The sequence below is a fragment of the Periplaneta americana genome, chromosome 14 (genome assembly GCF_040183065.1).
Source record: "Periplaneta americana isolate PAMFEO1 chromosome 14, P.americana_PAMFEO1_priV1, whole genome shotgun sequence".
In the NCBI taxonomy this organism is placed as follows: domain Eukaryota; kingdom Metazoa; phylum Arthropoda; class Insecta; order Blattodea; family Blattidae; genus Periplaneta; species Periplaneta americana.
In genome coordinates, this window is record NC_091130.1 from 77,877,214 (window position 1) to 77,894,207 (window position 16,994).

General features: G+C 34.0%; 1 protein-coding gene across 1 annotated transcript in view; it reads left to right on the forward strand.

Annotated features, from left to right (window-relative positions):
• The window catches only part of Nulp1 (Nuclear localized protein 1), a 68,016-nt gene extending 52,157 nt beyond the window's left edge, over window positions 1–15,859 (forward strand). Inside the window, exon 10 of the mRNA XM_069845634.1 lies at window positions 1,168–15,859. Coding sequence (XP_069701735.1) covers window positions 1,168–1,345 — 178 coding nt within the window. The 3' untranslated portion in view covers window positions 1,346–15,859. The remainder of the gene's footprint in view (window positions 1–1,167) is intronic.
• The last annotated feature ends 1,135 nt before the right edge of the window (window positions 15,860–16,994 follow it).

Genomic DNA, 16,994 nt, shown 5'->3' on the forward strand with positions numbered 1-16,994 from the left:
TATAACAAAACTTATTTGTTTTTAATTTTTCACTCCTACTGATAAAATTACAACACATAAGGGATTCAAACTTCCTCATAATACTTGAAAAATGTGTACTAGATACAAAAATGATGTTACATAGTTTAAAACACAACAGTAAAGATATTTCATGCGTATAATGAGAGAAATATCGGAATTTGAACTTACATTTAAAATAATTTTCTGAATAACTTCTGTTTATAACTAGACCCGGAACTGTCATTTACATGGAACCAACAATAGTGTGCAAGCATGCTGGATGATGATCTTTCTTTATATCGCCTTTCCATGTCAGATATTTCTTGATGAAATCTTTCCCCATGCTCGTCGCTTACTGCTCCAAAGTTAGGAAGAAAGATATCCAAATGAGAATCTAAAAAGTGTATTTTGAGAGACATATTACACTCCATTTTGTCATATGCACTTAACATGGTTTCCACAACAAGTTCTATGTAATTCTCTGCCCTAGAATTTCCAAGGAAATTTGAGCAAACATCTTTGAAAGTGCGCCATGCCTTTCTTTCTGTAACGGAAAGTTTTTCCTCAAACAAAGGGTCAGCCATAACTTTGTGAATTTGTGGACCAATGAAAATGCCCTCTTTTAATTTGCCTTCACTCAAACTGGAATACTTCCCTTTAAATACTGAAAACCATACCCTTGTTTGTTCATTGCATAGACCTCACTTTGAACTGTTATGAAATTTACTTGATAGAAGGGACCAATATCTGTTTATTTATTAGAAGTACAAAACAACATGCCAACAACCATAAGAAGCCGGAAATAAGCCATAAACTCATAAAATGGATTAGATTTTGTTTTGGTTTATACCCCAACCCGTGCCAAATGTTTCTGGGGAAGCACTTATCGAAAAGTGAAATCATAGCATATCTTAAAAACCTTATGTGATACGAAGAAAAGAGATGCATTTTCGTATTCAGCGCACATCAAACCATAAGGGACGCATTCTTTTAAGTCGGAGCAAAATTCTTGTTGTTCAGTATTATATATCTTTCTTGTCTCGAACAATGAAATTGGAGGTTATGTTGGTTTTGTATCTTAAGCACATGCTCTGTTGGTAATATCTAGAGCTGTTTATTTTAAATGAAAGGCACAAAATATACAAAATCTTTTTTTTTATGTCACAGGAACGATGCTGGAGGTGGTGGAGAGGCTGAGGGAGCTGCAGCTGCTGCTGCCGCCCGTGTCGACTTGACCAGAAGTGTGACATCACTACTAGATGCAATGAGAGACTTGTTGTCTAACATAAACTTCCAGCCAGATGTTCCTAATGATGCAGATGTTGACGAGGACTCGGAGGACTAGGAAGTATGAGTGAAATATAAATGCCTGATATCTGATCTACTGCGAGGTCTGGCTATGGTAAACAGTTACAAAGTCTTGATGGGAACTTGTTCAGCATTTACCACGTGGGCCTATTTATTTTCGATCTTCAAAGGAAGTACGTATTGTTTATCAGATATGTGATGAAGCCATTAGGTTGTGTATAAGCATAAATTTAAAAGATTTTGAGGAGTATTGTTTCAAATAAGTGAATGTCTTGATGCTCAATAATCTGTGAATGGATTGAACGGTGTTTTCTTCTGTCTTTTTTTCTATTTAAGATTTTGAATAAGATCTTCTGGCAGGACCATGTAAAAATGAGTTATACTACAACTAAAGAAAAGAGTATTCTTTCTCATTATACATTAATGCAATTAATATGTGAAATTTCATATTGTCATTGTGATTAGATGACTTGATTGTGATAAATAATGTTGGTTTTTCAACTGTGCCTTGATATTTAATATCTCCAATGTTTCGGAACATGTATGTAGTGTTGAAACATCAGATATTGTCTCAACACATAGTTGGAAAACACAGGATGTTGGTAATAGTTATTGACTATTATTTACAAAAAATTGTGGGAGATTGACTAAGTGGTCTTCAAACAAAGAGTCTAGTGTATTATGTGGCAAATTATTCTAAAATGAGTATAACCTGAGGATCCGGATGTTTATAACCTTAAAATACACTAAATATGCAAACAAATATGCCCTAAAATAGATAACGAGATCCTGAATGTGACAAAATATGACAGATATTTTTAATTAAAATTATTCGTTAAAATTAACAGCTTATATATTTCAACATATTTGTATACACCTATATGAACCTCTGACTGAAGTTCTGGTTGATATGTACATCTATTATCAGTCTGTATATTTCATTTGACAGTATGTGTCAGAGGAAGAACTGTTTGTATTCATCTGAAGTCTGATTAATATAATATACATCTAGTCAACGATGTATGCAATGGAGGGGGAAAGGAACTGGCCACCCTAACCCATTATCTTCTGGCTTCGTTGCCTCACGTGTTGCCTTATTGGTGTCACTTGTGAAGTTCAAACCTGTCTTCAGGAGTTGAATAAACAACAAAACAAAAACTCCTATACAATTATTACATTACTTCAAATGTTTTCTTGAACTTGTTTGGCAGGTTACCTGCTATTGTGAAAAGCCAGGACACATACATAAGATGTGAAACAACATTTATACCCAGGTCATTGTAACATTGCACTTGACAGTTGTTATTTGGAGTGTCAACACTTTCTGTGAAAAAGTTTAAAAATGCTGTGCATTCTGAACCAATCAGAACGTAGCATTTTCGATCTACTGCTACGTGGAGCACTGCTGTGTTGTCAGTTTGCTATATGGTGTGTTACATGGAGTTACTACCACGTGCATAATTAATTTGTGGGTTAGTATTATAAAGATATAAATAATTTTTATTGCTGCTGGGTGTCTTAAAAAAAATTTTGTTCAGAAAATGATTACTCACATAGTAAGAATTCTTTGTGTAAATAGTCAGATCATTTGAATTAACGGAGCAGAACTACAACCTCCATGATAAGCTAAGTCAGTTGTTGTGTAGTGGCTACTGTGCCAATATCACATCTCTTGCTACCAACATTACGCAAAGCTGTCAGGTGCAAGGTTACAACGGCCTGGGTATAGTGTGTAATGTTGTGAGCTTGCAAACAGACTAATGTTCCTGTTTGCACTTTCTCTTAAAACTTTCAGTTGTGACATGTCATCGGCACAGACTTCGATAATACAATCTCCGTGAATGATGGGGTTTCATGAAGTTACTGTGAAGATGTGTTATGTGTAATGGATTGAAAGTGCTTGTATTTAATTCAGTACCTCAAAACGATTCTGAACAGCATTAGTAAATTTCATTTTTGCACACCATTAATAGCATGACACACATTATAATGATATTCTATTTCATTCCACATGAACTTTTGGAGTAATGCTTGCTATTGCTTCTCTAATTCTTTCCTTGAAGACTTCAAGATTAATAATGTTTTCATTGTAAACTTTATTTTGACACAATCCTAGAGGAAGAAGTCTAATGGAGTAAGTGGTGTAAGATTTAGAATTTCCATTACATGGGATGGGTTCATTTCTGTGGAGCAGTGTTCCATCTTGCTGAAAGATGATCTGAAACCCACCGTCTTCCATTTGCTTGATCTGAGGAAACAGGAAATTCTCTAGCATGTTCTTGTACACATTTTGGGTGATGTTGGTTTAGCAAACAAAAAGGGCCCATTATGCATTAAGCCGTACTAAATTTTGACTTCAGCAAAATCTCAAATCTGTTTGTGTGTGACGTGTTAATTTTCAGAGCTCCATATGTGGCAATTATGCCAATTTACATAACGGCTGATATGGAAAAATGAAATGTTGCCTCATCCAAGAAAAGGATCTTTATCTAGAACTCCGAGTTCATTGTTAATTCTTTGTACAGGTAGCATGTTAACAACGAATTCAACCCTATACACCTTGTCATGTTGCTTGATTGCGTGCAACAGTTGAATTTTATATAAGTGTAACTTCAATTTCTTCAGCATGATGACGTCATACACAGTCGATTTAGGAAGACTTAATTGTTGACCATGGCAATGAGTGGACTTTTCAGGACTCCGAACACAGGACTATCTGATTCTTTCCACCTTTTATTATGATGTTCTAGATCTTCCTGCAGTTTTTCTTTTTTGCACACTACTGGTCTCCTGGAACTGTTAGTACCATTGTTGAGTATCGTTCCCATGTGGTGGATCCCCATCAGGGTACTCTCGTCTGAATCGTCATTGTACCAGAATCATGAATTAGGCATAAGACACACGCAGCTTTTTCTTGTACGGTAAACATGGCAGAACAGCCTGTATTCACAAAAAAAGTCTACTATCCTGACACTGATTTTTTCAGTGCACTTATTTCAATACATAAAATTTAACAACAACGACTTTATTATGACAGTGACAGCAAATAATAACATATGAACGCAATCTTTTTCAGTTACTGAATTCACAAGAGAAATGATAAATATAACAATAATGACTTCTTATGACGGTAGGGACTGGATTAATCTTACTCAGGATAGGGACCAATTGTGAGCTTATGTGAGGATGGCAATGAACTTCTGGGTTCTCTAAAAGCTATTTGTAACTAAGTATGACAACAACAATGACAAAATAAAACCACACGAACGCAGTCTTTTCAGTTAATTAAATAAAAACACTTTCAATCCATTACAATTAATACATACTTCACAGTAATGTCATGAAACTCCACCATTAATTCCCGTAGATGCTGTATAATCCTTGGAAAGCATGGGATTGTCTGCATTTACTATTAATGCAGCCACCAAGATTTGAAATTGCCACTGTACACATACCAACTGCAGTTATGTCAAACAGTGATTATTTATTTAGAAGTACACTGGTCAAAATTAAAGTGACTGGCATCTGAGAGATTAAGTTCAAATCGGGTATTTTCGTGAATGTTTGGGGCAGTCGGGACAGCCAGGCTTTTTTTTTTCAAAAGATTGCTTATATTCTTCTAGCAGTTATAATGGGGAACACAACTCTTAATAACTAAAATCTCCCGAGAAAATAATTCATATACGAGATTTAAAACAGACAAATCGTTCAGAGTGTTTAAACAGTGAATATTGTAACACAAACACTATATACTGTATAACAGGTTCTCAAGTGGAATACGACCATTGCTTGTTACAATGCCATTCTGACTGCAGTAAAACTCTCAGCATAGTTGGTAGAGCATTAGCTAAGAGTTCTTGAGATTGCAAGTTCAAATCTTTGTCGAGTTACTAAACTTTTTTTTTTTGTTGCCTCTTAAATGCATCAGTAAAAATATAACAGGTTTTCATAATTATTTTTATTCTCAGAATACTTTTCACTTTATTATTTTTTTCGTTTTAATAGAAGCTTTTGATGCTAGATGGAAATAACACTAAAGACGACAATTAGGGGCTTTCATATGAAAATGCTGTGTTAATTATTTTATTAATCCCTGCTGCTTTGCACTCTATTGCCTAAGGAACATTCAGTAAATATGTTGACGGTCAAATAATTGGCAATAATTAATTTGCAAGTTGTGCTACAGGGAATATGATTGTTAAAATTCTTTCTTTTTAACAGAATCATAACAAGCAACCACACACTGCATCAAGTACATTTATAGTAATTTTAGCTAAATTAAGAAATCATGATAGGTCACACGCACGTGAATAACCCACTACACAATAAGAGGCTAGGTCTTCACAACACATAATGACATACATATCTGAAGATGATACACACTGAGTATCGAAAACGTTAATATAAATCCAAATACATTAAGATAAGCAAAGGTGGAAAATAAAAATTGACATTGTAAAACATTAAGCTTATCGACATCTCCAAAATGAAACTAATAGTAATTGTAAACAAGAAAAAAAAAACATAATTCTGATGACAAAATATATACTGATTTCCTAGAATTATAACCACAAATTTTCATAAATTTTGTAATTATCTGTAACATGAATTAACATAAGCAAAATTATTTGATTATATTATACTAAAAGGCGTTGTAAAAAATAAAAGAAAAGACAAAACAAAAAATTCACTATGGAGATTCGAAGCATGCTGTGGCAGTAGCCCAAATCAACGCCTTGTATTATGGAGTTAACTAAAGCGGCACATGGGTTTACGGCAGTGAACTGCGTGTTCACCCGAAGAGACTTAGAAAATTTTCACTGCTCAAGAGACCGGCCACTTTCATTTTGACCAAGTGTACAGTTATCAAGAAATATAAATTTTAAAACCAGGCATAAAACAATTTTATCTCTTCCAATGCATATTATTATTTGTAAAATAAAAATATTGTAATTGTGAATAGGGTGACCCAATGAATATTTAATTTGAATTTGGAATGAAACTAGAAGTCTGAGTAAAAACAGGACATCATAAGCATCCGAACCCTACTTCAAAATATAATTCTGGTGATTTATGGATTACAATATATTAATCAGAAGTGTTTGTTGTAAAAGAATATGGAAACAAACATTGAAGTACCACTCTAAATTTGGGGGAAAGCGATGTTGGCTTATTTAGAGGACATTTGAATCTAATTCTTTCTATTGTTGGTGAAAATTAAGAAATGTAATACAAAAATATCACGATATTTCGAAGGTTTGATGTACTTCGTGTTCAAGTGAACAATTAGGGTGAGAGAAAGAAGGTAGCAGCTTACTCATTAGGGTCGTTTTATGTGGCTGTAGAGTCATCCGCATTGAATTAGTCACTTAAAATTACCACAGTAAGTAGGATAGCATAGCTTTTCCTCTCCAGTTTGTCACCTGAAGACGAAACATTGCGAACTTTTTCAACCAGCAGTGGAATATATAATGCAAACTTCTTTATAATAATGAAGAAATATTTGTAGGGCCAATTTTGAACAAAAGCCATTTCTACCAAGAGATTGAAACATTGAAGTACTATCATGTCTAGAGTAGAAATGTATAATTTTTATGCGTAGTTGTAAAGTAAATCGTTTCAGAGCAGTGAAATATGAGGTGTGGATTGAACTTTTTTAATTTCTGGCATAATACAAAAGAAACTATATTTTTAAGATTGGATATAAGGGCCAAGAAGGGAGAAAAGGTGCTTGTTGAGACCATTTAAATACATTGGACTCTTCAGTGATATATTCAAGATCCACGGAGATATTCTCTTTAGAATTGAAATCTCCTCTCCTCGCGTTTGGGAATTTTTAATATTTTATTCAAAGAGTTGAATAGGAAACATTTTTTCTGCGTGAAATGTGCACACCTAAGAAATTCAGTCTCAATTAAACATTTATTTACATATTTTTTCCTTCTCATGTATAGATTAGATTTCAAGTCTGACCCCAGTTTGCCATTTGACACATTCAGTTCACAGTGAATTTTACAAGTAACATAGAAAGAAAGAGTACAGTATGTTTAATATAAATGGAAAATAACTTTTTCTATATATTCTTGTTACCATATAAATGATTCCGAAATATCATGACAGAGATTTGATATTATAGTTATACATAATTATGTTATCTTGGAGCTTTTTATGAAGCTTATACTCTTCCCTCCATTGCTGAAAGAATTTAGAAATGGTGCCGCTTGCTCCCAATAGGTGGCAGTCACTTCAATATTATGAATTTTGAAAACAAGGCATGGTAGATTCATAAATTTTCTTTTCAGAGTCCACCTCAGTTGGTTGATGTGATGAAATCTCGTACTTCGCAGTAGGATCTATGTTTTCCGCTGCGTTTTTCTTCCTGTTGATTGCAGTAATATCTATTCATTGGTTACTGCCATTCTCGGCCACACAGTGGACCTCCTTATGGACATCTAGGCCTTTGGTTCTAAGAGCATTGGCAATCATGGTTCTTATAGTATTGTGTGTATGCATGCGTGCATGCACGCAATAGTATAAGAACCAAAATTATATATATATATATATATAATTTTGCTTTTCCATAATAATTTTAGGATAATATTAAAATGGATTTGAGGGAGGTGGGATATGATGATAGAGACTGGATTAATCTTGCACAGGATAGGGGCCGATGGTGGGCTTATGTGAGGGCGGAAGTGAACCTGCGGGTTCCTTAAAAGTCATTTGTAAGTAAGTATAATAATTTTCTCTTTGATTATAGTGCTATAATAGTGGGGAGGGGGAATGTGTAATAATTACTGAAAATCCATAATAGTTGGTATATCTGCTCGAATAACCCACCATTGCTTTCTTCCCCCACTTTAAAAAAAGTCATGCCTACCCCACTATTTTGGTATTACCCATCAAAACTTCATAAGAATTTGCATATCAATGTTTTGCAATATCACAACACTATCTGTTTGCTTTGTATAATGAGGAAGCACGAAATCGACGTTTTCACTGTAATTTTGTGCAGGACATGACAATGTCTTTTATATAAATCGTAATGTCAGATAATCACCTACTGCTTGGGATAAAGAATAGAAAATGTCTTACCCGTCTCACAAGCTTTAAACAAAGACTGAAAGGTGTAAAATGCTTAATAAACATGCATAAATATTTATTTTCAAATCCCTTTTTATGTTAGGTTTTTTTAAAAACAGGTTAGTGAATAAAACAGCTTTTATTACATACAAATCAGTAACATATATAAAATGCACATGCATAGTATTTTTACTGCTTTCTGATTTGCAGATGAAAAGTGAGGGTACTGGGGTATTATTTTTCATGTGCTACATCAAGTTATACATTTTCCAAATGTCTTTCTCAGGAAAAAAAGAAAGGGGTATACCGTATTTATTCACATTCTTTTGTATCTAGTCTGTTCTGGGACAGAGGTGTATATATTTTGAAATAACTGTGACAACATAACTTTGATAAATATTTTTTTTTATTAGGATTTTTCCACAATACCGTAAATTATCCTTCACACAAAGAAATTTTGCTCCTCCACAAATTTCTGTCTTCAGCATCTTCTTCAGTAAGATCTTCTCCTTCCAATATTATCCATTATTCTCTTGGTTTTCCTTTTTTTCTCCTCCCTTGTACAGTCCTCTCCAGCATCATCTTCGGTATTTTTACATTTTTAATCATCTTTACGTCTCCAAACTATTTTAATCTTCATTCTTCAGTTACCTCCATAATTTCTCTAATTCTTTGATTTATATATTTTTTTCTTTTTTATTTTCTTGCCGCTCTCTGCCAAAAGTCAATTTCCTTAGCCAATAATTTGTTTTTGTGTATTCTATGTCCAAGATTCTGCCCTTATATCATAACACTTTGTACCAGTGACTTATAAATGAGGTTTTTTTTAATGTTTCTACTTCAAAGAACTGGGTTCAACATGCCAATTGTACTCTTTCCTTCACTTATTCTTTTTTCATTTTCAGCTATACTCTTCCCAACACCATCTAAAATTGACCACAAATATTTAAATTTATTGACCATTTGCATTTCTTCTTTTTCAATCTGTAGCTTTTCTTCATTTTCCATTTTCAAGGTTACATATTCATAATATACATCTTAGCTGAGATGTACACTAGTGGAAGAATTGAGTGATAATGTAATATACGACTTGTGTGAATATCTACTTGAGTGCTCACATTACTGTACTGCCCAGTAGATAAACTGGTTGACTCATCCTGCTCCTAAATTTCACAGGTGACACTGAAAATGATTTGATTTGGCTTGAAATAACAAGCTGATTCTACCAGTCGGTATACTGAAATGTATCTTCATATTATGATACAACATAGCAAAGGTAAGTTCTGAGTAGACATTTTGTAAACAGATGATCACAAACTAGATCAAAACAAATTGAGGGTGCTTCATTACAGTCATTATCAATTTAAATTTTCTTCCACTTTTCAGAGTATAGAATGATGCGACAGATACACCATGAAAATATTTATGTGAATAAATACGGTAGTGTTTAGATCAAATTAGACACCTTCTGAGTTACGTAAGGTCGCATTCTATAAAACTAAATTCGTGCAAAAGATTTCGTCTCTTTGTTTTCATTGTCTTCAAATGTGATCAACCAAAGCTGCTTCGACTTTGCTAGTCTGCTAGAGCTGAATTTCGTTTCTAATTTGGGTGCATATGTAAGTGGAATTCATTACCCATAATGGTAAGATGTTAAGCAAAGATTATGATTAGTAAAGGAATTTCCATGTCATTCCAATTTTTAAAGTGTACAGTGCATCACTGAGGAGTTAGCTGACAGATCTATCTCCACCTGGAAATAGAAACTGTGTGTGGAGGTTGTTGGAATTTTGTTTACAACAGCAGTTAATTGTCTTAAGATTCTTTTGTATACCATAAACTTGGTATGACGAAGAATCCCCAGCTTTACTTCCATACAAAAGAGAAATAGTACTTCTTATTTTTCATTCAAAATATCCATCACCCATGACTAGGGACCTAGGTTATTTTTTTTGGCTTAAAAGTGGTGTTATATTTGTTAAAAAGTGGGATTATTTTTTCCAGAAAAGATGTTATTTCAAAAAGATTTATTTACAAATCTAATAATATATACACGTCATATTTACATTAACTGATGTATCGTAGCTATATCTAGCTTTTAAATGCAAAAGCTACAGAATAGCAAGATTATCTTCAAATTTGTTCTTTTTTTCTGTAAGAATATTGTTATAACAAGATAAAAACCGTTCACACTCCAAATTAGTTTCATACATTTCGCAGCAAATTCTGGTTTTGAAACACTCACTGCTTTTAATACAGTCATCATGTCAAATTCACTTTCCGAACCATGTTTATCAACACAATCTTTCAGTTCACGAAATCCTGAGATTAACTCATCCTCATCCAATTTCTTAAGAGAAGGAAGTTTCCTAAACTCAGCCAGGAAAGATGGTTTAATTCCCTTTAGCAACAAAATTATGGGAAGTATCATAGCAAACCCTTTAAAAATTTCCTTTACTGGATCTTGTGAAATCAGAAGATTGAGTTTCATCAAGTTTCATTCAAAAATCCACCACTGTGCATTGTCTTCTACATGAGTAACTTCCTTCTCATGTTTATTCTGTAGCCCATAGACTATGAGTGAAGTACATTCTTTGCACTTGATAAGTTTCAAAATTATTTTTTATGGTATAAAATCATAAAATTCTCGATATTTTGCGAAAAATTGTAGAAATTCGCGTAAAAATGCGCTTTTTACCCATAACTAGTTAGTGCTTGGAACGAGAGACTAGCCACGAAGAGTTTTCTTTAGACCTTCCTGGACTGCTTGTCTTGCAATATAAAATTCCATTTCTGAGGTAGTAAATTTTACTATTAGTTCCTTCTTTCTCAGGACCAAGAACAGGCTCTTTTACATAAATCTCTGGTAAATTTCTATTCTCTCCATCTTCCTCATTTCCAAAGGATTCATGTGGAAGACTTTTTATCACCCATTGTCCTTGGTTAGGTTTGAACACACGATCATCAGAGCTGTTGGTGAGCATGGTAACCAGCCAAGATGAAGTTGAGTCCTGAGCAGAACACATAGGCTACTTCGCTTTAAAATGTCTATCTTACAAAGCACACATCTCAGCCTATAACAGAAATGAGTACTATGGGTATTTCCTTGGGAGTAAAGCTGACAAGTGCAGAAAGTTTCATTCATCAGTTTTGTGTATCTGTTATAAGAACTCACAGACAAAATAGTCTGATTTGGTTAGACCTATCTCGCCATAGTGATCTGCTGATTTGAAATGTATTAGAATTTTCTGAACATTATATTTCATGTGCATCATTTCTTGATAGTGACTTGTGCTTACTGAATGTGAACAAAACCAGTCTTAATTGTTAAGGAGAAATTGCTATAATATACAGATACAGCATTCCCAAAACCAGTTTTTCGGTATCTGCAGTGCTAGAAATGTATAGGTATTTCGGTGAAAACTTCTTCACATTGCCAATCTATCAGAATAGTGAGTGACTTAAGAGTGTCAGAGTTACTTCAGCTGATAATGAAGCCATGATGTAGCAAAATTCTCGCAAATAATTATTTTTTGAGATACAATATTTACTCTTAAATGCTTGTGAGCCTTATTATTTATAATGCTTTCCTTTAAATTAGTTCCCTGTGTATTTGACTTCTTCTTTTTCTCCTTCCTTTCAAGTATATTTTTTACTAAGTTATTTAACGAAATATTTACTCTTAAATGCTTGTGAGCCTTATTATTTATAATGCTTTCCTTTAAATTAGTTCCCTGTGTATTTGACTTCTTCTTTTTCTCCTTCCTTTCAAGTATATTTTTTACTAAGTTATTTAACGAAGCTGTATCAACTATGCAGTTATTTAATGTCGATGGGATTGGTGATAGCGAGATGGTATTTCGCGAGATGAGGCCGAGGATTCGCCATAGAGTACCTGACATTTACCTTACGGTTGGGGAAAATCTCTAAAAAACCAAACCAGGTAATCAGCCTAAGCAGAAATCGAATCTGCACCCAAGCGCAACTCCGGATCATTCTCAAAGTTGGATTTTCAACCCAGCATTTCATTGGCCAAGATCTCTTCCCAATTAGACGATAGTAAAACGTGGCTTTTCGGGTTCTATTTGTCTTTGACTTTTTTTTTTTAGTTGGTTATTTAACAACGCTGTATCAACTACTAGGTTATTTAGCATCGAGAGTGGTGACCGAGATGGTATTTGGCGAGATGAGGCCGAGGATTCGCCATAGATTACCTGACATTCATCTTACGGTTGGGGAAAACCTCGGAAAAAACCCAACTAGGTAATCAGCCCAAGCGAGAATCGAACCCGTGCCCGAACACAACTTCAGACTGGCAGACAAGCGCCTTAACCGACTGAGCCACGCTGGTGGCTCTCTTTGACGTTTCCTGTTATTAAAATGAAGACTTCTTAAATATGAAAATGGAAAGCAATTAGAATTCCGATTATTATAGGGGTTTTTAATATAAATCTTAGAAAATTATGGAATAATTTAGAAAGTTCGAGAATAATTTTGAAACATATTAACATTATTGGAATACTATAATATACTAGAAATGATCCGAAAGTTGAGTATAAATCATTCATTTCAAGAAAAACTAAAAACATTTTTTATTATTAATCAATAAAAATTTAACTCCAGTGCCGAGGATAGAATTCTGGACCTCTAGTTCTACACATTGAGTGCTCTAACCACTGAGCTACACTGAGGCTCAATCCACAGCACCAGACCGTTCTGGTTCTTTCCCTTTCCCCTAACATAAAAACAGAATGTCGAGGATACAATCATTGTGGGGAATATTTTGATGTGTCTGTTCTTTGAGTATTCTTGCCTCACATCGCAAAAGTGAAAATATATAACACATTACTTCAATTCCTTACATAACTCAGAAGTGTTAACATGAATTCGTACTTTGAATAATCGAAGTTTTTTAATGCTATACATGTCATTATGTATGAAAAAACTACACTTACAATACTGAACATTCAGAAAAATCACCCATAATTTCTTATACAACAGTTGAACTCAGGGATAGCAAATTAAAATATGATTTCACGTACCACAATCGCAAAAGAGATACAGTGAAATGTTCAATTGTTTAACATGATTATTATTTTAGTTTTATATCAAATATTATTAATGATTTTATTTTCCCGAAGATCGGTAGTCAAATGCAATATTACTATTTTCTGAAATCTAATTTATTGTATGCCTGAATTTTAGATGTTTGCTATCCCAAATGTGCATTATGCTCAGTACACTAGAAGATTTCACAAAAACCAGAAAGATAGGACATTGCTTGTGATCCTTATGTTAAAGTGGAACCATTTGTTTATAGAAATAAATTAATAAAAATGACTTTATAAGAATTTAGGCTTTCAGAGTGATTGTGTTCAGGAGCAGACTTTTTGGTATTCCATCATGTGATGGAACTTAACATATCCAACGTTTCGGAAATGCATACATGTTCAGGGGAAATTAGTATGAACTGAAGATCACTACTGTGATACAGTGGAATATCCGAAAGTCTACTTCTCAAAAATATTTTTGTTTACCTAAAACTGATTGCCAATGTGAATATGTAAATTAGAGAACTTTTAAATCTTTCTGTAATGGTGATCTTCACTACTGGTTACAGAAGCATCTCTTATTTGAAAACCAAATTTAATTAATATTTTAAAGAAATCTACATTAAACAAGAAGGAGGGTATGATGTGTTCATAAAAGTATTTCAAAATTATATCCAATTTAAACAAAATGTACAGTCCCTGATCATATAATTATTGCCCTATTTTTTTTATTGATGATGTAGTTTTCAAAATTGTGATTTATTTTTTATCAGGCACATAGTTTAGAATATAACTATTCCATAAAGAATGTGTGGACAATATGTTACAAAGTATCAATTTCAGATTAATATTTTCAATTTCTTTTGCACGTTGCATTTTGTTATTGCTTGCATCGAATATTCGTTGTGGTTGCAATACCGGCTTATCTTCTGCTTAAAATTCTTTGTTAACATTACTTGCTTTCAGAGCCTCCCTTTCAATTAATTCCACATGCTTTCCATAATATTCATATTTGAAGAATTAAACAACTAATCAATAAAAAAAGGTTTTTATCTTCATTTGTTTTCGAGTGTATAAAAAGAATTTCATTTTGCCTAAACATTTCAGATGCTTTATTCTGACTTAGTTTTTCACACTTACTAGCCCAGATTGGATGATATTAACATATTTTTGTGGGCACTGGCTACAATAATACAGCCAGGGACTGTATTCATGTTACAATTCTAACAAGAAACATTTTATTGTGGTAAATTTAAGTTCTGCTTGAAACTGATACATACAAGGTGTTCCACGAGGATTTACCGTCCTTTACGGAGCTTATTTCTGAAGACATTTTGAGCAAAAAATGTCATATAAACATAGTTCCTATTCCCAATACTTTCAGAGTTACACTAATTTAAAGTTGTTTGTAAAATACGTTTTTTCTTTAGTTTGAAGGTAAAAGAATAATACAAATAGAGAGTGAACCATTCAGAAATATCATTTCTTTAATTGGCAAGTATTATGAAGCTAAAAGTGTGCTGTGAACTCCTTAGTTGCTTTGTAAAGACATCTTTTTCTTTTTTAACTAGAAAATTACATTATTCTTATGCACTTATCACAAATTATTATAAATCACACCACTGCCACCAACTTAATTATTTGGAGTTCAATTTTGCATCCTAATTTACAGTCTTGGAGAGTTTACAACACATTTTTAAAAATGTCGCCATCCGCTTGAGTACACTTGGCCACATGCAAGTGAATGGCATTCGTCACTACGTAACTGCATACGGCTATCTTTGATTTCTGTAGTGCTCATGCTGGCTGCTGACTGCACGCTGACCAAGATCATGTGTTCACAGCAATGCATTTCAATAACGAAATGTAACTCTGTAAATATTGAGAATAGGACCCATGTTTACATGACATTTTTTTGCTCAGAATGTCTTCGGCAATAAGCTCTGTAAAGGACGGTAAATCCTCGTGAATCACCCTGTATAATGTGTGTGATGTTCTTGAGGGCCTTTTTTAACATTGTACATAACTTGAAGGAAAAACAAAATTTAATATTCTGCAAAAGACATCAATACCTTCAGTGACTCGGTCGGTAAAACTATTTATTAGCTTTCGGCTGGGCAGTGAAGCTTGGATTCTAGACATGGTCGCAGTTTTTCTCATTATTCCCATGTACAGAACGTGACTGGGGCTTTTGCAAGATGGTCAAACACACTGGAGCATTTCGAAAGTTAATGTCTGGAGTGTTACCTTCATGCCCCCCCCTCTGCCTTTTTGGCGCTGTGCTTAGTCACAGAGGCAACTTTATCTTTACTTTATTATATCAGTTATATAAGATAGTTCACTTTGACTGTTGTCTGTACTAATTGTTCAGTGTACTATCACTAAAGATAATAAACTTCCTGTGTTAAATGATGAAAGGTATTTTCTTTATTCACCTTTATACTGGTCGGAATTCTTTTCAGTACTGTAAAGTGGGGTGACTTTGAACGCCGAGGTGACTTTGAACAGTAATTTAGCGCCTTTCTAAATTAAATGCTGTACCCTATTGCGAAAAAACTGAACTAATTTATTGACAACTTAAACATTTTTTTCGCAATTGGGTACCGCATTTAATTTAGAAAGGTTCTAAATTACTGTTCAAAGCCACCTCAGCGTTCAAAGTCACCCCACTTTACAGTAACTGTATTTATCATTTTAATTTTCAAAAAAGCCTGATCAATATTTCTTCTTTTCAGTGCGGAAATCTTGTGTTCAGTGGACATACAACATTTATATTCACCTTCACTTAACAGCTCGCCACAAATTTTTCCAAACTTTCCAAACTCCTCAAAATTATAGAGCTGTAATTGTTCAGTTGGTAGAGGGCTCAGGTTTGTACCCAGGTGGTGACGAGGTATCTGTTCCCCATAACTTCCAGTGCAACTGTGGGGTATACTTAACCTCCTATCAGATTTAGTTCCGGTTTTTATCAGAAATAAAATGAGGTTAGAGCTTGTGCTGTCCATATCACTTGTTCCTCATCCCAAGGTCAAGAAAGCATATGAGCTCAAGTTTCATGCATCAAGGGATATCATTACTTCTTTTTACTTTAAAATTAACAGCTCTCAAAATTCCTTCCATAACAAAGACACTGGATTGGAAATTGTTAGGTTAATGCTACTGTTTATAGCGAAGGTATAGTGAAATGATTCCTATTGCAAGCCATGAAGGCTTACAGGATAGTGAGAGGTTAAGCAGCATTAGGGTTCAGTCCTACATGCCCTTCTCCTTTATCCCCAAACAATACCCTTGGTACTTAAACCCGAGTCACACGGGGATAGTTTACAGGAGTCAAGTGCTCGAAGCCTCTAAACTGGATGCTATATTTGTGATCACACGGAGACATTAAACTTGAAAGCATGCTTGAAAAAAAGCGCGCGCTGAATGTTGTATTCGTAGTGGTGTTTGAATTCTTGTATTCTGTTATAGTTAATAAAAATCAATAGTGAACTGGCATTTTTAGTTTGGTGAAACTGAAGATGCCACCAGCACATATTCAAGCATGTGTGCAGC